At 42.7% G+C, this 25,669-nt stretch overlaps 1 protein-coding gene across 2 annotated transcripts in view; it reads left to right on the forward strand.

The window, feature by feature from the left end:
- Nucleotides 1-25,669, forward strand: part of LOC124791229 — a 64,916-nt gene that overhangs the window by 19,232 nt on the left and 20,015 nt on the right. For both annotated transcript variants that reach the window (XM_047257844.1, XM_047257843.1), the window contains exon 2: nt 17,845-18,684. In XM_047257844.1, the coding sequence (XP_047113800.1) occupies nt 17,845-18,684 (840 nt within the window). The remainder of the gene's footprint in view (nt 1-17,844; nt 18,685-25,669) is intronic.

Consider the following 25,669-nt stretch of genomic DNA (forward strand, 5'->3'; position numbering starts at 1 on the left):
TAAGTGTTGGAAATTCAGGCACATGTCTTCCCGCTGCACTTCCAGCGCCACATGTCGAGACTGCAGACATCCACTGCATCCAGATCCTCCATGTGCACCTCCTTCCGCTTGTATTGACTGTGGAGAGCAGCACTCCCCCTGCTCGCCAGACTGCACAGTACTCCAAAAGGAGCAGAAAATCGTGGAGTACAAGAGCCTGGACTGGGTGACTTACCGAGAGGCTAAATGTAAATTTGAAAGTTTACACGTTCTTTGGTCGGCGTCCACATATGCTGCAGCTACATTAAAAGTACCTGTCGTACCACACTCTGTGTCTGTGCCACCAATAGTGGGCCCTCCGGGAGTCCAGAATACATCTTTCCCCTTGGTGGTAAGGGGAAAATCTCCTTCCATTGCTCCCAAAGTACTTACTTCAGGAACAAGCCGCCCCCCCCCCGCTCCCTAGCCTCCTTTAGCTCCTATCATGCGGAAGGGGTGGGACCCTTTCTCCCAAGGTCTCCACTAATGCCACAGCAGACACTCGCCAGTGGCTAAAGCAGCCAAAAGCTGCTGGACGAGAGCTTCACGGTCTTCCTCTGTCTGAAGCTACTGCAGAGAATTCCTCCCAGCAAGCCCCTAAACAGAAGTGAGGGGGCAAGCAAACAAAGAAGTCTGCTAAGAAAAAGGACCCTCTGGTGGTTCCAACACCACCACTTCCTACTAATTCTGCACCTGCGGCTGAGGTGGCGATCTCAGCATCCCCTGAGGACTTGGATCTCACTGATGTCACCCGCAATAGGAATGGATACAAACACTCAGTCGGTGTCAGCAGGTGACCCTGAGGTGTAACCTGCCTCCTTGTGTGCTTCATGCCTTCCCAGCCTCATGATAATGTCATCCTAAAATGGAATTGCTGAGGGTTTTCCCCACCACCTGGCTCAGCTACGGCAACTGTTAAGCTTTACACATGCTTTCTGCATTGCCCTCCAGGAAACCTGGTTCCCAATACTGTGGACCCCTGCCCTCTGCGGCTGTCAGGATAAGGATGGCGCAGGAAACAACTGTCTCTGTACTGTATACCTTCCTCCAGATGGTGTGTCAACTTTCCTGTCTCAACTCGACCTGTGTCTCTTAAATACTGGTGCACCTACACAATTTCAGTGTTGCTCAAGGCACTTACTTGGCCATTGATTTATCCCTCTGCAGCCCAGGACTTCTCCCATCTGTCCACTGGACCGCCCATGATGACTTGTGTGGTAGTGACCACTTTCCCATCTTCCTGTCACTCCCCAGTGCCATTCCCCTAGATGTCTACCAAGATGGGCTTTAAACAGGACAGACTGGGAAGCTTTCACCTCTGCTGTCGCCACTGAATCTCCCCCCACATGGTACCGAACGGCTTTGTGCCTGTGTCCGCCAGCTAATAAAAACATGGAAACAGGAATATTGGGAGATGTACGTTTTGACCGTTCGGTAAGATATGTCACCTTCCCAAGTCTGGGCGATTATCAGACATGTTTGTGGGTACCAGACCCTGACAGATGTCACTGGCATTAACATCCATGGTGTGTTACCTACCGACGCAAATGCAATTGCTGAGCACTGTGCTCGAGCCTCTGCATCGGAGAATTATTCCCCAGCATTTCGTACCCTTAAATGGTGGATGGATAGGAAAGCCCTCTCACTCCCTGAACGTCACAGTGAACTCTATAGTGCTCCGTTTACAGGGTGGGAGCTCCTCAGAGTCCTTTCACATTGCCCCGACACAGTTCTTGGGCCAGATCAGATCCACAGTCAGATGATCAGACATCTCTTGTCTGACTACAAGCGACATCTCCTTGTCATCTTCAACCGGATCTGGCGCAAAGGTGTCTTTCCATTGCAATGGCGAGAGAGCACCATTATTCCAATGCTCAAATCTGGCAAATACCCACTTCATGTGGATAGCTATCGACCCATCAGCCTCACCAGTGTTCTTTATAAGCTGTTAGAACGTATGCTAAGTCGGTGGTTGTGTTGGGTCCTGGAGTGACGTGGTCTACTGGCTCCATGCCAGGGTGGTTTCTACGAGGTTCACTCTAACACTGACCATCTAATTTCCCTCAAGTCTGCCATCCAAACAGCCTTTCCCAGATGGCAACACCTGGTTTCCATCTTCTTTGATGTATGAGAAGCTAGAGACACGACCTGGCGACATCATATCCTTGCCACTTTATATGAGTGAGGTCTCCGGGGCCTGCTCGATTTTTATCCAAAATTTCCTCTCTCTCTCTACTTTCCGTGTCCAAGTTGGTGCCTCCCATAGTCCGCAGGAACCCCTGGACTGGAGGCCGCACAGTGGCTGAAGAAGCCAGGATATGATGATGATGATGATTATTATTATTATTATTATTATTATTATTATTATTATTATTATTATTATTATTATTATTATTATTATTATTATTATTATTATTATTCTTGCATAGCCCGCCAAATAACCCACAAGTCGAAACAACAATAAAAACTATCAACACAATCATACACAACAAAATAAATGAAAACACAACTATGGAAGAGTTACAACTACTGGTTTATATAGGAGCACTCACTACACTAAATATACACTCTAGGCAGAGATCAGAACCAACCAACACAAAGAAGAAACCCACAAAACCAGCATGGCAACACAGGCTACAGATCAGAATAGAAAAATTGAGAAAATACATCCGACAGCTAACACAATTTATAAGAAATGAAATGTCAGAAAAAAAAAACGAAAAAGGTTAGGTAAAATCTCACAAGAAGCGATAGAGCAATTAGATGAAAAGAAGCAGAAATTACAAGTGTTGGCCAAACGACTTAGAAGATACAAAAAAAGTGAAAATAGAAGGAAGCAAAACCAAACATTCAACACAAACCAAAAGAAATTTTGCCGGACAATAGATAACACACACATTAAAATAGACAATCCATGAAACATAACAGACATGAAACACTTCTGGAGCAACATATGGTCAAACCCGGTACAACATAACAGGCATGCACGGTGGATACAAGCAGAAACACACACATACAAGATGATACCACAAATGTGATAATTTTGCAACATGAAGTTACCCAAGCAATTAATTCTACTCACAATTGGAAAGCCCCTGGAAAAGATAAAATAGCAAATTTCTGGCTAAAGAAGTTGACCTCAACACATTCACATCTAACCAAGTTATTTAACAGTTACATTGCAGACCCATACACATTCCCTGATACACTTACACATGGAATAACTTACCTGAAACCTAAAGATCAAGCAGACACAGCAAACCCAGCTAAATATCGCCCCATAACATGCCTACCAACAATATACAAAATATTAACTTCAGTCATTACACAGAAATTAATGACACATACAACACAGAACAAAATTATAAATGAAGAACAAAAAGGCTGTTGCAAAGGAGCACGAGGATGTAAAGAGCAACTGATAATAGATGCAGAGGTGACATATCAAGCTAAAACAAAACAAAGGTCGCTACACTACGCATACATACTCTCTCTCGCGCGCGCGCACACACACACACACACACACACACACACACACACACACACACACACACACACACACACACACACACACACACATATCCATCCACACATATACAGACACAAGCAGACAATTAAATATGTCTGCTTGTGTCTGTATATGTGTGGATGGATATGTGTGTGTGTGTGTGTGTGTGTGTGTGTGTGTGTGTGTGCGCGTGCGCGAGTGTATACCCGTCCTTTTTTCCCCTTAAGGTAAGTCTTTCCGCTCCCGGGATTGGAATGACTCCTTACCCTCTCCCTTAAAACCCACATCCTTTCGTCTTTCCCTCTCCTTCCCTCTTTCCTGATGAGGCAACAGTTTGTTGCGAAAGCTTGAATTTTGTGTGTATGTTTGTGTTTGTTTGTGTGTCTGTCGACCTGCCAGCACTTTCAGTTGGTAAGTCACATCATCTTTGTTTTTAGATATATATTTCCTACGTGGAATGTTTCCCTCTATTATAACCAAATTATGGATACAATATTACTGGAACATACCCATACAAAATCACACATTTGCTATACATGAATGATCTAAAACTACTGGCAGCAACAAATCAGCAACTGAACCAATTACTAAAGATAACAGAAAAATTCAGCAATGATATAAATATGGCGTTTGGAACAGACAAATGTAAGAAAAATAGCATTGTCAAGGGATAACACACTAAACAAGAAGATTACATATTGGATAACCACAGCGACTGCATAGAAGCGATGGAAAAAACATATGCCTATAAATATCTAGGATACAGAAAAAAAATAGGAATAGATAATACAAATATTAAAGAAGAACTAAAAGAAAAATATAGACAAAGACTAACAAAAATACTGAAAACAGAATTGACAGCAAGAAACAAGACAAAAGCTATAAATACTTATGCTATACCGATATTGACCTACTCATTTGGAGTAGTGAAATGGAGTAACACAGACCTAGAAGCACTCTATACACTTACACGATCACAATGCCACAAATATAGAATACATCACATACATTCAGCAACAGAAAGACTCGCATAAAGCAGAAAGGAAGGAGGAAGGGGATTTATCGATATAAAAAAACCTACATTATGGACAGGTAGACAATTTAAGAAAATCCTTTCTAGAACGAGCAGAAACTAGCAAAATACACAAAGCAATCACTCATATAAATACATCGGCTACACCACTGCAATTTCATATCCACTTCTACAACCCTTTAGATCACATAACATCAACAGATACGAAGAAAGTAAATTGGAAAAAGAAAACACTACATGGCAAGCACCCGTATCATCTAACACAGCCACACATCGATCAAGACGCATCCAACGCATGGCTAAGAAAAGGCAATATATACAGTGTGACGGAAGGATTCATGATTGCAATACAGGATCAAACAATAAACACCAGATATTACAGCAAGCATATTATTAAAGATCCCAATACCACAACAGATAAATGCAGACTTTGCAAACAACAAATAGAAACAGTAGATCACATCACAAGTGGATGTACAATAGTAGCAAATACAGAATACCCCAGAAGACATGACAATGTAGCAAAAATAATACATCAACAGCTTGCCTTACAACATAAACTTATAAAACAACATGTTCCCACATACAAGTATGCACCACAAAATGTACTAGAAAACGATGAATACAAATTATACTGGAACAGTATAAACAGATAAAACACCACCACATAACAAACCTGACATCATACTCACCAATAAAAAGAAGAAATTAACACAACTAATCGAAATATCCATACCCAATACAGCAAATATACAGAAGAAAACAGGAGAAAAAATTGAAAAATACATCCAACTGGCTGAGGAAGTCAAGGACATGTGGCATCAGGATAAAGTTGACATTATACCAATTATCCTATCAACTACAGGAGTCATACCACACAATATCCACCAGTACATCAATGCAATACAGCTACATCCAAACTTACATATACAACTACAGAAATCTGTAATTATTGATACATGTTCAATTACCCGAAAGTTCCTAAATGCAATATAACATATACCGTACAGTTAAAAGGAAGTCATGCTTGATCAAGGTCCGCGTCACTTTCATTTCGAACCAGACCTAAGGTCTGAGAAAGGAAAGATGATGATGATGATGATGATGATTGGGGCAAAGCTTCTCTGGTGCTCCCAGATATTCTAGATCCCTCCATGCAGTCAGATTATGGGCCAGTGGATGTGGTTCCATGCCCACCGGTGACAGAAAGTGACTGGTTCTCCTGGTCACCAATCGGGTGATCATTAATTGGAACTGTAATTGGTACTTCATTCACCTGCTGGAACTAAAACACCTTATTTCCTCTCCTGTGGTTTGCATTTTCCTCCAAGAGACCCATTTCACGGATTGCCATGGTTAAAGTGTGTTCTGTCGAAACCGTGTTGTTCCTGACAGGGCATCTGGAGGGGTCTGTACTTTGGTTCGCACAGATATCAGTGAATGGATAGTGGTGCAGGTGCAAATTACCTCAGCAATTACCATTTGCAGTGTTTACCGATCTCCAAGTAGGTCACTTACGTATGAATTGACCGCATTAATCCAACATCTCCCCCCTCCACTTAGCATTTTCTGCTGCTTGTATGGAGTGCCACTTTGTCTGATAAAGGCCCCCAGGGCACTCAAGGTATTTGTTGGGTACACCTGTGGTGCACACGGGTCCCTGAGCTATTGCAGTCTTTATTCTTTTCCAGGTTGCTTTACCTTCCCCTTCCTTGTCATTATTCCTTTCCCTTTGCCCCCTTCCTTTCCCTCTATGGTGTTCTTTATGTTGACCTGGCTATCTTCCTGTCTTCTCTGCTTTGTCTTGTAATTTTGTTTGGTTTGTTTTTCTTTCTTCTTTCTGGCTTTTCTTTCTTTGGGACTCCTCAGGGGTTTGACCTCCATTTCTAAATTTGAAAGCTATAATGTGAGCCAGATGGAGAAGGATTCCCTCCGAAGCATCTTTGGCTTGGGTTCCTCTCCCCCCTCCTTTCCTCCCTCTCCCTTTCACCCCCTTCCCCTCTCTCCCCGCCATAGCCTTTTCACCTCCTTGTTAGGTCACTAGCTCGGTAATCAGTCCATGTGGTAGGGGCTGTTATCTACCCATCTGGTTGAGCCCTCTGACACCACAGGGTCCATACTGCTGGTACTTGCACTGTAAGCGCCTTGTGCCAGCCTCAGAGTGGTTGCCCATCTTGTTAGGAAATCGGATCTTCTGGCAAAGACTGTCCTGTCAGGCAGCCATTGCTGTGGCTGGGTGGCACCTATGAGGCAAGCCTCTGTTTGGAGCGGATAGTACTAGGGCAGACGTTTGGCACATGAAATGTGTTAAACTCTCTAGCCGCTGTTCTAAAGCTGTGTCTCTTCCTCGAAATAGTTTTGTCTTGGTTACTGTTCCTGCCTCGGCCCACCTTCTTGGATTGAAACCCTTTCCACAGTTCCTGGTCTGTACCAAGACTGACGGGGAGATTTTTGCCACCACCAGACCCCTTTTCTTTGTGGAACATATTGAGGACAAGTTGGGAGAAGTTGAGTCATTACACAAGATGAGATCCCGCTCCCTCATGCCGATCAGTCGGCGTCCTTTTGTGCCTGCGACCATGTAGAAAATTTCCTCATGGCTATTGCTCCTCAAGTCACTCAAAATGACACAGTGTAATTTTCCGTAGGGACCTTCTCCTCCAGTCCGATGGTTAACTTAGTTCTAATCTGGAACAAAGTGGCGTTCATTTTGTCTGGCATGTCCAGAGAGCCCCAAAGGACCATCATGCAGACACTTGCACTTTCATCCTGGCATCTGAGGCTGATACCCTGCCCAAGAAGACCAAAGTAATGGTCTGCTGATGTGACGTGAAACCATACTTTCCATCTCCTATGCGTTTCTTTCGTTGCCTCAAGTTCAGCCACATGTCCTTGTGCTGCAATGCCACTCCCATCTGTGGTGATGGACAGCCCTCTTCATGTGGGGAGCCCTTGCACTCCATCACCTAACTGTGCAAACTGCTCTGGTCTCCATTCTTGCTCACAGCTGGAGTGTCCAGTGTATCTGAAGGAAAAAAGAATTCAGGAACTAAAGATGATTGACAGTCTCGGCTACTTTGAGGCCCAGAAGAAGTTAGACTTCACCCTGTGAATCTCTCCTCTTCCTTTGCGTCCATTATGTGTCTCCCTCCTCCAGCCCCTCGTAACGCCCACCTTACCCGCCTTTCCTTCCCTTTCCTCAGTGGCTTCGATCCCTTTCTCTCAAGTACCCCCCCTCCTCCTCCTCCTCCTATTCGGCCAGGGAAGACATCCTCTTCTCTGGCTCCTGCTACAGATGGGGCTACCTGTCAGAACACCCCTCCCCAGCATTCTCAGGATAGGAAGCCTGCAACCTTGGGTCGGATGAGGGACCCACGCTCAGACGGCAGCAAAGCCACTTGCTGTCTGTCCGATCCTGACATTGTTGCCACCTATTTCGTTACTGATAATGCCTCCTCCCTCCCTCCCTCCAAACGAGAAGCAGCAGCAGCGCAAGTCAAAAGATGAGGCTTCCTCAGCTTCCCGGAGTGCTTTGCCGCCCCCTCCTCATCCCAAATTAGACCCAGTTTTTATGGATGTTACCCCATCCTTGTCGATGACAACCACTGACCTGGTTGCATGACCTCTCCTCAGCTTCTATATGTCTACCCTGGACTCTAGCCACAGAAGCCAGTGGAATTGCCTACTGGAAATTCAACACTTGTTTCCTCTTATTCTGCGCTCTGTCACATGGTACACAACAGGCAGGCCTGAAATGACAAGAAATACTCCCATGAAGACTTCCTACATTCCTCCATCGCAGCATCCTCTTGCACTCTGCCTGTAGGAAACAAAATTGCGTCCTCATGACCGCTTTGACCTCCCTCCGAGGACAGCGTTCTCTCTCAAGGGGGAGTCATGCTTCTCATGTGAGATAACGTTCATAGTCGACTATCTCCCTGATTACCTGGCTTGAAACTGTTGCAGTCAGCATTTTCCTTCCTCACTTGACCTTTTCCCTTCGTACAGTTTGCATCCCTCTGTCATTTGGTGTCACCAGGGCAGACTTCCTCAAGCTTATTGGCAACTCCCTCCCCCCTTTCTGTTGCTTGGTCCACAATCCCCTTTGAGGTTCACCCAGAACCTGTCAGAGAGGTGCCCTTTTGGCTGACCTTCACAAGCAATTGAATCCCATGTGCCTTAACACAGGAGCAGCCACGTTCTTGTCAGACTCCTCTCACCTATTCCCATTTGGGCCTCTCCTTCTGTACCGCCCAGCTTGCCCATCAGCTCGAGAGATTCGTTCTCCCTGACGTGTACTCATGTGATCATTTCCCATGTGCCATCAGATTACTGACTACTAACCCCCCCCCCCCCCCCCCCCCCCCCCCCACACACACACACACACACAGATAGCAGCTTTCTAAGGCCGACTGGAGGCTATACTCCTCACTAGCGACCTTCGATGAACAACATTTCCCCTTTTGCGATGACTAGTTAGGATATCTTACAAATGTTATCCTTAACACTGCAGAACGTTCCATTCCTCACACTTCCTCTTTGCCACACTTGCCCTTGGTGGACTGCGACATGCTGCGATGCCATTCGTACGCAGAGACTGGCTCTCTGCATTTTAACCGTCAACTGACAATGGCAAACTGCATTCGTCACAAACAGTTGCAGCACAGTGTCGTCGCATTCTCCAGGATATCAGAAAAGCTATCTGGATTTCCTTTACTAGTTCTTTTAACAGTTCCCCTCCCTCTTCTGTCGTGTGGGCCAACCTCCAGTGGCTGTCTGGAACCAAGGTCCATATCCAAATTTCTGGCCTGACAGTAGCTGATGATATCGTAGTGAACCCTACTGCTATCTCCAACATCTTGGGCCTCTATTTTGCAGAGATTTGTGGCTCTACCCACTATCACCCTGCCTTCCTCCATCGGAAACAAGTGGAGGAGGCTCGACGATACCTTTCTCGTATGAGGGAGCTAGATCATGCTCGTGAATCACCCGATTCTCCGCCCCAGGCATGGACGATGTTAACATTCAGATGTTGCAGAACTTTTCTCTTGTGGGCAAGCACTTTCTCCTTAACACACAAAATTGTATCTGGGCAGAGAGCAAGTTTCCCCAATGCTTGCATGAAGCCACTGTCATACCAGTACCCAAGCCTGCCAAGGGCAAACGCCTTCCTTCTCATTATCGCTCCATTTATCTCACAAGCTGTGTTTGCAAGGTGATGGAACTTAAGATTCATGCCTGGCTGGTATGGTGGCTCAAATCTTGCAATTTACTAACCACTGCACAGTGTGGGTTTAGAGCATGCCGTTCTGCAGTTGACCATCTTGTCACCTTGTCAACCCATGTCGTAAATGGTCTTCTGCAGAAACACCGGACTGTGGTCATGTTTTACGATTGGGAGATAGCTTACAATACCTGCTGGAGGACTGGCGTCCTTCATACTCTTTACACGTGAGGCTTCTAAGGCCGCATGCCCCGTTTCCTTCGGGAATTTTTAAGATGCTAGATGGCAACATACGTGTGGGTTCTGACTTGTCGGTCACTTTTGTTCAGGAAAATGGTATGCCTCAGGGTTCTGTCCTGAGCATCATTCCTCTTTGCTATCGTCATTAAACCTATAAAGGCCAATCTCCCCCTGGATGTCTCCAGCTCCCTTTTTGTTGATGATATTGCCATCTACTGCTGTTCTCCACAGACTTATCTCCTGAACGGTATCTTCAGCAATGTCTCGATCGTCTTTACTCGTGGAGCATCGACAATGGCTTTCACTTTTCCACTGACAAAACTGTCTGTATGAGTTTCTTGTGGTGCAGTTGGTTTCTTCCACTGTCTTCACATCTTGGGCCAGTTGCTCTACTGTTCATTGAAACTAAAAGATTCCTGGGGCTAATGCTGGAAGGGAAATTTTCTGTATCCTCCCTCGTGTCTTACTTGGCGGCCCGCTGTATGCAGTCCCCAAATGACTAAGGGCTAATCTTCACAGCATGTCATGTAAACTTCTAATTGTTGTTGTTTATAGGTCCCCTGACTCGTGACTTCAGAGAATTTCTGCTCAAGCTAAAGATGGTTCTTGATTCACTTTATAGGAAGTATCAGGCATTAGTTATATGTGGTGACTTCAATACAAATTTTGTAAATGATAGTGCAAGAAAAAGGATGTTGGTAGATCTCCTCTAAATTCATATGATCTGATGCAGCTGTGTTTTTTTTTTCCCACTAGGGTGCAGGGGAACAGTAGCACAGTCATAGACAATATTTCTATTCATTCTTCATTACTTGATGGGCATTCTGTTAGTAAAAGGGTGAATGGCCTTTCAGACCATGATGCACAAATTTTAACACTAAAAGGCTTTTGTACTCAAACAAATGTCACATATAATTACAAGCTATGTAGGAAAGATAATCCAACAGCATTAGGGAGTTTTTTAAAACTTGTCAAGGAACAAGAGTGGCAGGAAGTTTATAGTGCCGATAACATAGATGCCAAATATAATGCTTTCCTTAACACATTCTCATGCCCTTTGAGATTGCTTTCCATTAGAAAATTCTAAATGGGGCACTAGCAATAATAGGCAGCCCGGGTGGCTGACTAGTGGGGTAAGGATATCATGTAGAACAAAGTGGGAATTATATCAAAATATTAGAAATAGTCACACTCAAGCTAGTGTAGACCATTACAAGCAGTACTGTAAGGTGCTTAAAAATGTTATTAGGAAGGCAAAGAGTATGTGGTATGCAAATAGAATAGCTAATTCACAGGATAAAATGAAAACTATATGGTCAGTTGTGAAGGAAGTGTTTGGTCAGCAGCACAAGATCGATGATATGAAGTCAATTCGAAGTAAAAATATTTCTGTTACAGATAAATTGGGCATCCCAGGAAATAAACCTTTCTTGCTTCAGTTCTGCTGTGTCCATCATATCTCAGCATGTGACAGTGCCCTTACTGCAGTTGAGAGAGGTGTGCATCTCGACAATGATATAGTTACTCAGTTCCTGCGATTTCTTAAGAAGGTGTACATACTTTGACCTGTTAGTTTCGACGAACAATGAGCTATTACACAATCGTTGTATAGATTTTAATGTTCCAGCAAGGCCTTCCAAACCATTGTGGATATAAATGTGGGACACTTTTTCAAATGTCCACTCCTTCCTCTTTATCACCATAAACACATTGTTGTTCATGATTCCATGAGCTCTGTTACTGTAGTCCAAAGTATTCTTATTATCAGGACGACTAGCCTCCCTAATTTTCTTGGATGAATGGGTGTGAATACTCCCAGGTGGTACACCCTTCCCACTGGTAGGAGAAGATGATTTCGAAGGTTCCACCTCGGTTCCACAAGCAGCTATGGAGCCCCACATGCCTGAGTAGGTGTTATACAACTGAGGTGCGGCAGGTTCCCCAGAGGTTGCTTGCTAACGACTGTTTCACCTCGACAGTCATGCGTCCCATCATCATGCAGCTCACCTTGGGACTGAGGTTTTTTTATAGAGGTTTATCCCGTTCTCGCGATCTGGGTGGTCAAGGCAAGATCCCTGTTCCCTGAGACACACAATGTTCCACTGCCATGCGGTGGTCGCTGAAGCATGCCCAGGACTTAGTGCTGGGGCGGGCAGTGCTTACCAGTCCCCAGCTCAGGAACCCCAGGGTCCCCAAGCCCATACCCAGCAAGTCAATGGTTGGTTTTGGTTTAAAAGAGGTGAGGAGGGACCAAACTGCTAGGTCATTGATCCCTTGTTCGAATTAAAATAATTCCGCAAGGGTGGGAGTAAAATAATCAAGACATACAAAACACAGCAGGAAGAAAGGAGAAAAGCACAAGAATGACAGAAAGGAAACACACTAAAGTGGCCAAAATCAGACCAGAAAACCACAGAGATATGCAAGAAACATGTAGAAGAGATCAAAACAAGAGAGCAGATTACCATGGCTGGCTGACCATGAGAATAAAAAGGAGCAGCCAGAAACTCTGCAACACATTAAAACCTCCACCCTAAAAGAACTAGGGTGGAGGATACAGAGGGACAAAGGACATGTGCTGACACTTTAATCAAATGATAAAACCCATCCTCACGAATGAAATGTAAAACTAAAGTTGCTGTTGAGGCATTGTCACACAACACTGAAGGTAGGGTGCTGGGAAAGTTAAGTCTGCTGCAGAGGAGCTAAAAGTGGGCATCCAGCAAGAGGTGGACGACCGTCATTGGTGAGCCACAGCGACACTGAGGTGGGTAACCATGCTTTAGGCATGTATGGCAAATGCAGAGCCGGTAGAGGACAACTGATTCCGTACGAGAGGACTGCATGGAACACTTCCACACTGTCATAGTCTCCTTGATGACACACAGTTTGTTGTATGTACTGTTATGCCATTCTGCCTCCCAAAGCAAAAAACGCTGCAGCGTAAGACAGAACGCAAGTCAGTTTCAAAGATGTCCATCTCCAGAAGCGGTCTCAGCGTAGAGTGTTTGGCCAGCCTGTTGGTAAGTTCGTTGCCTGGGATTCTGACATGTCCTGGGGTCCACACAAACACCACTGAACAATGGGACCATTCCAAGGTGTAAGTGGACTCCTGAATGCGTGCTACCAAAGGATGGAGAGGGTAGCACTGGTCGATAGCTTGTAGGCTGCTCAAGGAGTCAGTACAGAGAAGAAACTGACTTGCCCGGGCATGAGCGGATGTGCTCAAGAGCACGAGATATGGCCGTCAGCCCTGCAGTGAAAACATTGCAGCCATCTGGCAAGGAGTGCTGTTCCATATGTCCTCCATGAACGTACGCAAAGTCTACGTGACCTTCAGCCATCGAGTCGTCGGTGTAAACCACTTCTCATGGCCTCAGTACATGTCGAGAATAGAGACGAAGCAATAGCGGAGAGCCTTAGGGCCATGCGAAAGGTCCAGAAGAATCTGTGGCCTAGGTGTACACCATGGAGGTGGACCAAGATGGAATACAAGGAGTAGCTCACAATTGGTTCACCTCTTACTTTTTGGCAACAGACAGAAGAGGTCATTATTCACAATGTTGAGATGGCTGTGACGTGGGATCTGAGTGGGGTACAGTCAAGTGGGAGGGGGGGGGGGGGTCAGTGTTGGGTCCACTCCTGTTCCTTATTTATATAAATGATATGCCCACTAGCATTATTGGTAACTCTAAAATATTTCTGTTTTGCTGATAACACTAGCTTGGTAGTAAAAGATGTTGTGTGTAACATTGGCCCAGTTTGAAATAGTGCAGTTCATGACATAAGTTAATGTCTTATAGAAAATAAACTATTGCTGAATCACAGTAAGACTGTTTTTACAGTTTCTAACACACAATTCAACAATACCTGATGTTTTAATTTCACAGAATGGGCATATGATTAGTGAAACTGAACAGTTCAAATTTCTAGCTGTTCAGATAGATAGTAAACTGTTGTGGAAAGCCCACACTCAGGATCTTATTCAAAAACTTAATGTTGCCATTTTTATTATTCGAATGGTTTCTGAAATGAGTTTACTTTGCTTATTTTAGTTCGCTTATGTTGTATACTATTGTATTTTGGGGTAACTCTTCCCATTCTAAAACGATATTTTTGGCTCAGAAACAGGCAATTCGGGCAATAAGTGGTGTAAGTTCATGAACCTCTTAACGACCCCTGTTCGCAAGCTGGGTATTTTGACATTGGCCTCTCAATATATATATTCCTTACTGTCATTTCCTGTTAACAATATTACCTTATTCCCAAGAATAAGCAGCTTTCACTCAGTTACGACTAATCAGAAATCAAACCTGCATTTGGATCGGACTTCCTTGAGTCTTGTACAGAAAGGTGTGCAGTATACTGCTGCATCTGTTTTCAATAATCTACCACTCGAATTCAAAAATCTTAGCAATAATCCATGTGCTTTCAAACTGAAACTGAAGAGTTTTCTCATGGGGTCAATCCTTCTATTCTGTTGATGTCTTATGTGTCCTCATTTGTATTTCGTGGTGGGGAGCAGATAGGACCTCCCTCATCTGTTTATATCGGTACCTTATCCATTCAAAAGTACACTGTTCAGTTTATGCAATTGCATGTCCGTCTCTCGGACACCATCTCAATAAATCTACCATCGAGCATCCATTCAGCCACTGGTGCCTTTTACACTAGCCAGTTGAGTCTGTATGCTGAAGCTGCCGAGCTACTGCTGTCGTATTGCTGTGATTTTGTCCCTAGCAGATACGTATGCCGCTTGTGTGCCATGCATGGCCACCATTCCTATGCCTTCTTCTTAAATGATTCTCGTGATCGCCAGTATGGGGTGTATCCCTCTTCTGTAACCTCCTGGAGCTTGCTTTCGGCTCTTCCTCCAGCAGCTTAACTTCATGCTACCTGCCACTTCCCCGATGGGTGTGAATAGTGGGTGCTCTTGACTGTAAAGGATCGGGGGTGGGAGAGCTGTGGGTGGGACATTTCCTGTTGTACGCAGAGCCTCGGGAGGCACCCACTTGCTAATTTCCTAATTTCCTTATTTCCTTCATCCTACTTTTATTATTGATTATGATACAAAAGACGTTTATGTTTTTAGCCTTGTTGCTTTTAGTGTTATGAATTTCCTGACTGATCAAAAAACTTCTGGCTGCAACACACTTGAATCAAGGGACTGATGACCTTGTTTGATCGCTAACACCTCCCCCCCTCTCTCCCCTCTCAATCAACCAATGTGATGGTCCTCCCCTAACTTGTCCTGTAATTGAGGGCCTACAGGTCTTCCATTCCCTTTTGTCAATGTTCATTTCCAGTGACTTTGAGATTTAACCTTCCTTTCTTACAAATGAAACATTTTCTGAGTGGAGGATGTAAGTGGATGGATAAAATGTTGCTGCTGGTTCTGGTAATTAAATTGAAAGGGTCCTTCAGTGTATTTAGACAAAAATTTCTTAATAATGGAAAGTGATGTTTGGGGTATTTAGAGATGAACTTTTAAAACTGCAGGTGCAGAGGCTATGAAGCCTCTGATGTGGAAGGAACTGCTACTACCTGTATGGAGGACTGTTATAAATGAATCCAATGTAAACAAGCATTATGGCACACACACACACACACACACACACACACACACACACACACACACACACACACACACACACACACATCTACAAAATAATCTTGGTGGTATGTGTGTCTGGATTGAATCTTACTCGGTCATTGGCTGCCAATGTCTTTTGATTTTCAGTTCAGTGACATCAATTTGAGTCCTGCTGCAGTAGGGATTAATAATTTGTTTAATATTGTCATATAGTGTTCTGGTGTGGTAGGGAATGATGGTGGGCATTGATAGGGGAAAGGTTTGTAACATTTGGACTTGTTGATAAAACTATAAACAAACTGTTGTTCAGTTTTTATGATGTTGTTGTGTAGCTAACTCCACCTTAACACCAAATTTTCCATAGTACTGAGAAAATGTGTCCTATACATTTTTTTTTTACTCTCACTGTGTAAACAATTTTGTTAATAAAAAGAAAACATTGTACCACAGATTTAGGTTCAGTCTCTATTTTGAGAAAAGTTTGTTGCAAGTTTCTAAATGCAATCTCAGGTTTCTGAGACTGAAACAGAGCTTCGATCGTATTGATTGTGATATTTACAAGATAATGTGAGAATTCAGAAGTCGTGCCAACAGCAGTGAGAATTGCTCCCCATATTAACAAATTGCAAAAGGTGAGAATGAAAAATTTGGATCGAAGTAAAAAAATTATATGGTCATAATTTTCCAACAATCTGTTGTATGCTAAACTAGCATTTTGCTTCATTGACATCTGATATGAGAACAGTCCTCCATTAGTACATCTACGCATTACACTAATGTGATTATGAGAATTTTAATGGCGTGATTTTTGAAGTTGGAAATGTTGAATTTTGTGTCTGTAATACTGGAAAAGTATTTAAAATAGTGGTGATAGCCAACTGCCCAGTTTGTTCCTCTGAAATTAGATACTGACAGAACTAGAAATTTACAAAAGAAGTGTGTAAGTGTCCCTTCAGAAATGTATATGCGACATATATCTCTGATAACAATGTTCTTATATTGACAAAAGTTGCAAGTAGACTTGATAGTAGCCTGGTTCAAGCTTATTTGTTTGAATTCTAAACAGTTGAATACATGTGTATAAATTGATTTATAGTTTATATCACTAAGAAAAATGACTGAAAAAGTCTTCTGAATTTCACGTACAGTATAGCTCTCTAAACTGTGTTTAACCATGTCAAAAACTTGCTCTCAATTTTAGACTCGGTTAAATGGATTAAGTCCTGTATGGGAAATCGGCTTCAAACTTGAGTTTTATCTCAAATGATTGAACTCATTGTAATACTGTGTTTAGTGTTCTAAACTACATTTCCATAGTTGTATATCGCATTGTATTTGTATTTGGTACAGATAAGATTCAGACTTAGAATATTTCACAGTGCCAGCCGCGCGTTATCCCGGACGGGAGCACTAGTCATACTAGGTGCTCCCGTCCGCTGTGCGCGAAGTCCGCGGCTGGCGCGCTGCCAAGATTGCGTAAGCCAGACTCGCGCGACGAGGTCAAAGGTCAAACTGATAAGAAATTTAACATGGAACATGCTGTTACGTCCTCTATGCCGACAGATTCTAGATGTACCCTTGTCCGGTTCTCAGCTACGCTACAAATCACTTTATTTATGAAAATACAATGTACCATCACCAACAAATTTTACATATTCACATACACCTTTGCCTTTAGTCCAGATATATACAGATTCATTTACAGATATTTTACGTCTACTACGGGTGTAAAGGGATAGTGGGGAAGGTGACACACAAACCCTTAGGCTTGTTATTGTAGTTCCTACCAACATTGCATTGTTGCTACTCCTTAAATTTAGTCCAGATACTAATTTTTGACATGTTGTTTACAAGTAATTAATACTTCACATCAAAATTTTTGAAATGCAGTATGTTGAATAGAATTTACGAAGAAATGTTTTTTATGCTACCTGTAAATAAAAAAAATTACATTCTGAATCCTGCATTTGTAAATTCAGTTTAAAGGCTGTGTTCAATTCCACATTTTCAAAGTCATTTCAGCAATTGTTGCAACATTTGAACAAAATCGTTTTAGGCATTGACCAGCTTTGTCCCCTATAACTAAAAAAGCTATAAAAACACTTCGATTGACTTGTCACATTTATCTTACAGGACACAAAATGGCAAATTTTTATATTTGTTTGTCCTTGACTTTCGCAGCTACACTGATAATCAAACAGTGAATGTATCCAATTTATTTTTTTCAGATGGACAGCTGCTCATCACCATGGAATGGCGAGGAAGTTGGTACCCCAAATACCAGTCAATATTTTCCAGATGATAGTGGTTACTTGAGTAACCCAGGGAGCTCAGGGTCAGAAAGTAACTGTGTCCGCTTGAGACGGTTTAGTTGCAGCAGTCCATATAACAGTAGGTCACCAGTTGGCTACTGCCATAACATAATACCATCAACATCAGCCTTCCAGCAGAACTGCTATACTAATGGACAGTTGGACAGTTTACAGAAGACTGAGGGAGCTCATTGTGATTCAGTTTTGCTCAATGATATTGGTTGCTGTAAAGAATCACTCTCTCTCCAAAACAAGCTGCTGGCAGCTTCTTGCAGAGAAGATAACTTGCCAAGATTGGCAGGAAGTAAAAGTTATTCTTTTTTAAAATCATCACAGTATTCTACGCCGACTTCTGATAGAAGTATTTCATTACAAACTGCTTCTGGCATTTCTGACTCCCAGACACCAGAAAAAATAGATTTAAATCCATGTGAACAGTCATTTCCAAAGTGCTTGTTTACACATTGTGGCAATGAAAACGAGTCACTATATGAGTCAAGTATAATAAGTAAGTCAACTGTACCATATTCATGGAGCAGTAAATTGGGCAAACCTCGTATAGATGTGTTAGCTGCACTGGCCAGTTATCGGCCAGTTGTGTCAAGGATTTTACAGTTCCTACGGCCTGAAGACCTTGTAGCAGTAGCTGCAGTTTCACACACATGGCGTAACATCTGTAAAAATGACAAGCAGGCAAATCGACGTCGCCAAATTTACCTTCGTGCAAAAATTCAGCTGAAAGAAAATAAAGAGGAGGTAAGCTAAGGTTTGCAATTACTTAATTGGGAAGGGGGGGTGTTCTATAATTATTCCTAAAAATATATTTAGTACCTGCTATTTCATTTCCTGACATATTTATTCATGCAATATAGTCTTCCATTCTTCCATGTTGGATTTACTTACTTTCTGCCTAATTTCCAAAGACTCGTGGGGATTGGACATAACATGCTGTCCACATTCTACATGCTGTCACAAAATATATATGAGGTCTGAGAGGAGAGAGTGGGGAGGGAAGGGAAATGGACTGAGGTTGGTTGGAGAGTGGGAAAGGAAGCACGGAACGGGTGGCGAGGATGCCAAGAGTTTAAAAAGAGGGATTGTGCTAAAATTATGGACTGTATAATTATGTAAAAACTCTGTTTGAAACATTACTGGTATAGAAAAATGGGTATGTAAAATGAAAACAGTTAAAGCAGTGAAATTATAAAACGAATTGTGGAAGGGGGAATTGAGTGGACAAAGAAGGCAGGAGGAAGGATAGTTGTGGGGATGTGATGGGTTTAACAAGAGAGGGTCTCCTATTAAAGTTGCAAAAAGTCAATTATGTAAAAAACTTTGTTAACTACCAAAATGGATGCATAAACTGTAAAAGGGGATTAAATAAAAGTGGAAATAAAATAATGAAAATTGAATTAGTTTCATAAGATGTTCAAAGAGTGAAACTGGAAGTACAAAGTCATAAGGTCTTGCTATCACTTTGAATAAGACCTTATGACTTTATACTTTCAGTGTTGCTGTGCACAAGTATTTAGTGATTTCAGAGTATGTGGTTTGGCAGGAACCTAAGAGGATAGTTTAAACTGCTGCAAGTGAAACAAGGAGAATTAACATTCATATACTTCCTTATCACAAATTCACTGAAGAGCCAAAGAAACTGATACTCCTGCCTAATTTTGTGCTGGGTGCCCATGAGCACGTTGAAACACTGCAACACAACGTCGCATGGACTTACCTAATCACCAAGAATCCTGCAGAAATGTGAGATGTCGTGCGTGTGGGGTGTCGCCTTGCCCTGCTGGTAATGCCCAAGTCCATTGGAATGCACAATAGACAAGAATGGATGCAGGTGATCAGGCACGACGCTTACATATGTGTCACCTGTCAGTCTACATCTACATCCATACTCTGCAAGCCACCTGATGGTGTGTGGCAGAGGGTACCTCGAGTACCTCTATCGGTTCTCCCTTCTATTCCGGTCTCGTATAGTTCGTGGAAAGAAAGGTTGTCGGTATGCCTCTGTGTGGGCTCTAATATCTCTGATTTTATCCTCATGGTCTCTTCGCGAGATATACGTAGGAGGGAGCAATATACTGCTTGACTCCTTGGTGAAGGTATGTTCTCAAAACTTCAACAAAAGGCCCTACTGAGCGTCTCTCTTGCAGAGCCTTCCACTGGGGTTTATCTATCATCTCTGTAACGCTTTCACTATTACTAAATGATCCTGTAACGAAGCGCGCTGCTGCCCATTGGATCTCTCTCTCTCTCTCTCTCTCTCTCTCTCTCTCTCTCTCTCTCTCTCTCTCCCCCCCCCTCCCTCCCTCCCTCCCTCCTTCCTATCAACCCTATCTGGTACGGATCCCACACCAGTGAGCAGTATTCAAGCAGTGGGCGAACAAGTGTACTGTAACCTATTTCCTTTGTTTTCAGACTGCATTTCCTTAGGATTCTTCCAATGAATCTCTCTAGCATCTGCTTTACCGACGATTAATTTTATATGGTCATTCCATTTTAAATCACTCCTAATGCCTACTCCCAGATAATTTATGGAATTAACTGCTTCCAGTTGCTGACCTGCTATATTGTAGCTAAATGATAAAGGATCTTTCTTTCTATGTATTTGCAGAACTTTACACTTGTCTACATTGAGATTCAGTTGCCATTCCCTGCACAATGCGTCAATTTGTTGCAGATCCTCCTGCATTTCAGTACAATTTTTCATTGTTACAACCTCTCGATATACTACAGCATCATCCGCAAAAGGCCTCAGTGAACTTCTGATGTTATCCACAAGGTCGTTTATATATATATTGTGAATAGCAACGGTCCTACGACACTCCCCTGCGGCATGCCTGAAATCGCTCTTACTTCAGAAGACTTCTCTCCATTGAGAATGACATGCTGTGTTCTGTTATCTAGAAACTCTTAAATCCAATCACACAATTGTTCGTCTGATAGTCCATATGCTCTTACTTTGTTCATTAAACGACTGGGGAACTGTATCAAATGCCTTGCGGAAGTCAAGAAACACGGCATCTATCTGGGAACCCGTGTCTTTGGCCCTCTGAGTCTTGTGGACGAATAGCGCGAGCTGGATTTCACACGATCGTCTCTTTCGAAACCCATGCTGATTCCTACAGAGTAGATTTCTAGTCTCCAGAAAAGTCATTATACTCGAACATAATACGTGTTCCAAAATTCTCCAACTGATCGACGTTAGAGATACAGGTCTATAGTTCTGCACATCTGTTCTACATCCCTTCTTGAAAACACGGATGACCTATGCCCTTTTCTAATCTTTTGGAACGCTATGCTCTTCTAGAGACCTACGGAACACTGCTGCAAGAAGGGGGGGCAATTTCCTTTGCGTAATCTGTTTAAACTGGAACTGGTATCCCATCAGGTCCAGCGGCCTTTCCTCTTTTGAGCGATTTTAATTGTTTTTCTATCCCTGTGTCATCTGTTTCGATATCTACCATTGTGTCATTTGTGACAATCTAGAGAAAGAACTACAGTGCAGTCTTCCTCTGTGAAACCGCTTTGGAAAAACATTTAGTATTTCGGCCTTTGGTCTGTCATCCTCTGTTCCAGTACTATTTTGGTCACAGAGTGTCTGGACATTTTGTTTTGATCCACCTACCGCTTTGACGTAAGACCAAAATTTCTTAGGATTTTCTGCCAAGTCAGTACATAGAACTTTACTTTAGAATTCATTGAACGCCTCTCGAATGCCCTCCTCACACTACATTTCGCTTCGTGTAATTTTTGTTTATCTACAAGGCTTTGGCTATATTTATGTTTGCTATGAAGTTCCCTTCGCTTCCGTAGCAGTTTTCAAACTCGGTTGTTGTGCGATGGTGGCTATTTTCTATCTTTTACGATCTTGCTTGGCACATACTCATCTAATGCATATTGTACGATGGTTTTGAACTTCGTCCACTGATCCTCAACCCTATCTGTACTTGAGATAAAACTTTTGTGTTGACCATCAAGTACTCTGAAATCTGTTTTTTGTCACTTTTGTTAAACAGAAAAATCTTCCTACCTCCTTCAATATTTCTATTTATGGCTGAAATCACCGATGCTGTAACCGCTTTATGATCGCTGATTCCCTGTTCTTCATTAACTGTTTCAAATAGTTTGGGTCTGTTTGTCACCAGAAGGTCAAATATGTTATCGTAACGAGTCGGTTCTCTGTTTAACTGCTCAAGGTATTTTTCAGATAATCCTTTTTAAAAAAAAAAATTTCACTTGATTCTTTGTCCCTGCCACCCGTTATAAACATATGAGTCTCCCAGTCTATATCTGGTAAATTAAAATCTCCACCCAAAACTATAACCTGGTCGAGAAATATACTTGAAATATTTTCCAAATTTTCGTTCAGGTCTTCTGCCACAACAGCTGCTGAGCAAGGGGGCCTATAGAGACATCCAATTACCATGTTTGAGCCTGCTTTAACCATGGCCTTCATCCAAATTTTCACATTTTGGATCTCCGTCAATTTTCTTCGCTACTATTGCAATTTTTGTCTTTATAAACATGCCCCCCGCCGCCACCACCACCACCACCACCTGTCTGTCTCTGCGGTATACATTCCAATCTGAGTTTAGAATTTCATTACTCTTTACATCTGGTTTCAGCCAACTTTCCGTCCCTAGTCGTATCTAGACATATTGGGGGCCCAGTATCACTTCAGCTGCACACATCCCACACCATTATAGAGCCTCCATGAGCTTGAACAGTCCCCTGCTGACATGGAGGGCCCATGGATTCATGATGGTGTCTCCATACCCGTACATGTACATCTGCTTGATACAATTTGAAATGATACTCATCCATACCAGGCAACATGTTGCCAGTCATCAACAGTCCAATGTCGGTGATGAATGGACCTTCGGCTCCAAAAGCACAAATCGATGTCTGGTTCAGTGGTTTGTGTGCTGATACTTGTTGATGGCCCAGCATTGAAATCTGCAAAAGGACTGCACTTATCACGTTGAATGATTCTCTTCAGTTATCATTACTCCCATGCTTGCAGGATCTTTCTCTGGCCACAGCGATGCCAGAAATTTGATGTTTTACCGGATTCCTGATATTCACAGTAAACTCGTGAAATGGTCATACAGGAAAATCCACACTTTATCTCTACCTTGGAGATGCAGAGTCCCATCACTCATGCGCCGACTATAACACCACGTTCAAATTCACTTAAATCCTATTTGAATACACATGCCTATACCAATTTCTTTGGTGCTTCAGTGTATTTTGCTCTTTATTTACGAATGTGTGGCGCTTTCCAAGGGTGCAGTTGTGCAGAATCCTAAGAGTACAGCTTTAATTGGTGGGAGTGAAACAAGCAGCAACAAAATTCATACTCTGCCTTTTCACTAATATTCGGCTCTTTATTTCTGAATATGTGGTGATTTCAGAGTGTGTGGATAGGTGGAACCCTAAGAGGAGAGCTTAAATTGCTGCAAGTGAATTGAGGAGCAATAACATTCATATTTTTTGTTGGCACAAAGCAATAACCGAACATCCAGTCACTCTGACATCATGTTAGTGGGAATTGTTGTGAAATGAGCATTACCTGAATCATATGTGCAAAAAAAGTATCCTAGCTCTAGTTATTCATTGGCAAAGAATAAAATAAAAATACCACTTACACATGCCATCCACATTCAGCTCTACAGGGAATTGGGAAATAAAAGCCATGTGTGTTCCTTGGAAAAATTGTTCCTAAAAATTTGTTGTTTACCTACAGGTCACATCTGTAAATTTCTTAATGTGTATGTTGTATTTTGCTCTTAAATGCCTTTTCAATGCAGAGAATTAAGATATCTTGGATGCATAAATGTGGTAATGAACCTTGTCCTGTTACTGTAAATTAAAAAGATGTCATTGAAATAAATAAAACATTCAAGCTATTATGAGACATTAACAATTTTGTATGTAAGTTCCGGTATGTATGGGGGAGGTGGGGCAGAATGATCATTAGGCACATTTGATGCACAAGTGTATTCCAAAACTGTTTCTTGGAACACAGCTACAGTACAATGGGATACTGGAAAGATAAGGCACGGGAGATTTGTTTTTGTACAAGGTTGGGAGGATAATGACAGTCTGTGAAGCCTTTAGTGACCCCCTTGGTATATTTTGAGGGCGACTGCTCATCACCACCTTCCAAAGTCCCACTGTTTGGCCACAGAGGAGCTTTCCCCTCGTAACTCAGTACCACCCAGGACTGGAGCAACTGAATTACATTCTCTGTCAGGGTTCTGACTACCTCTCATTGTGCCCTGTAATGCGAAATTTGCTGCCCACTATCCTCCCCACCCCTCCCACAGTGGTATTCCGCCGTCCATTGAACCTACACAAAATACTCGTCCGTCCTTACACAAACTCTACTACCAGCCTCTTACCTCATGGCTTCTACCCCTGTAATAGACCTTGATGCAAGACCTCTCCCATACATCCTCCCACCACTACCTACTCCAGTCTAGTCACAAACATCACCTATCCCATCAAAGGCAGGGCTAGCTGTGAAACTAGTCACGCGTTCTACAAGCTAAGCTGCAACCACTGTGCTTCGTTCTATGTTGCCATGACAACCAACAAGCTGTCTGTTGGCATGAGTGGCCACTGACACACTGTGGCCAAGAACGAAGTGGATCGCCCTGTTGCTGAGCACACTGCCAAACATGACATCCTTCATTTCAGTGACTGCTTCACAGCCTGTGCCCATCACATCCTATCTTTTTACTTCTATCATTTTCTGCTGCCCTCCGTCTAACCTTCAGTACTTCACTGTCCACCACCCGTACCATACTATCCCTCACCCTCTCTGTCCCAGTCTCCTCCTTACCCTCACCAAGTCGCCACTCCCATATCATGCTCTGATGCTGCTGCTCGCAGTGTGGTTTCAGCTGCCTGAGACTGCAGAGAGAGAGAGAGAGAGAGAGAGAGAGAGAGAGAGAGAGAGAGAGAGAGAATCAGAATTAATATCAAAATTCAAGAATAAGACAGAGGCATGCATCCCTGGGAGAAAACCAATATATTTTCATGCATTTTGTTAGTTTAAGGCAATTCCTGCATTAATTTAGACTGGGAATGTTTCACTTAACATGTATAAGATGTCTAAACAGAGGCAAGAAGTGCCACTTGGATGTTATACATATTTGTAGTCACTTTTTCAACAAACTACCACCATTAGAAATTTTTAGTGTCTTTAATTGATCCTGCAGCTCATAATGTATGGAAATGGGTACAGTTCAGATAAAGGCTTAAAATGTTTTCGCTCTGGATGGAAAGGGATAAATACAATGAAGTTTTCTGAAGACAGTACCTCTGGTTATGTGAATACTATATCAGAATTCTTGATACTCTGATACCTTGTATCATCCAAACAGTTGAGTGTACACACACTTTCTGGGGTGTGACTTAACTATTCAATGACAGATATCGCATTAAATACGTGATTGCTCTGTTAACACTGAGGGTTAGTGCTTACTATGATTTCTTTTTGTATAATACTTCCTGATGTTTTGTGAACTTCCAGAAACTTCACAGCAGTGAAATTCTAAATTAATTTAGGTTGGGAGCTCAACCAGTGTGTGACGGTATATAGTCTTGGCAATGCCTTGTTTAATGATAACTTCTCTTGCGAACATTTACCAGCATGGCATTTTACGTTGCTTTATTGCATCTAGTTCCCACTTTATTATTGAATAAATACATTTAAAGTTAA

This window comes from Schistocerca piceifrons, chromosome 1, assembly GCF_021461385.2.
Source record: "Schistocerca piceifrons isolate TAMUIC-IGC-003096 chromosome 1, iqSchPice1.1, whole genome shotgun sequence".
Lineage (NCBI taxonomy): Eukaryota > Metazoa > Arthropoda > Insecta > Orthoptera > Acrididae > Schistocerca > Schistocerca piceifrons.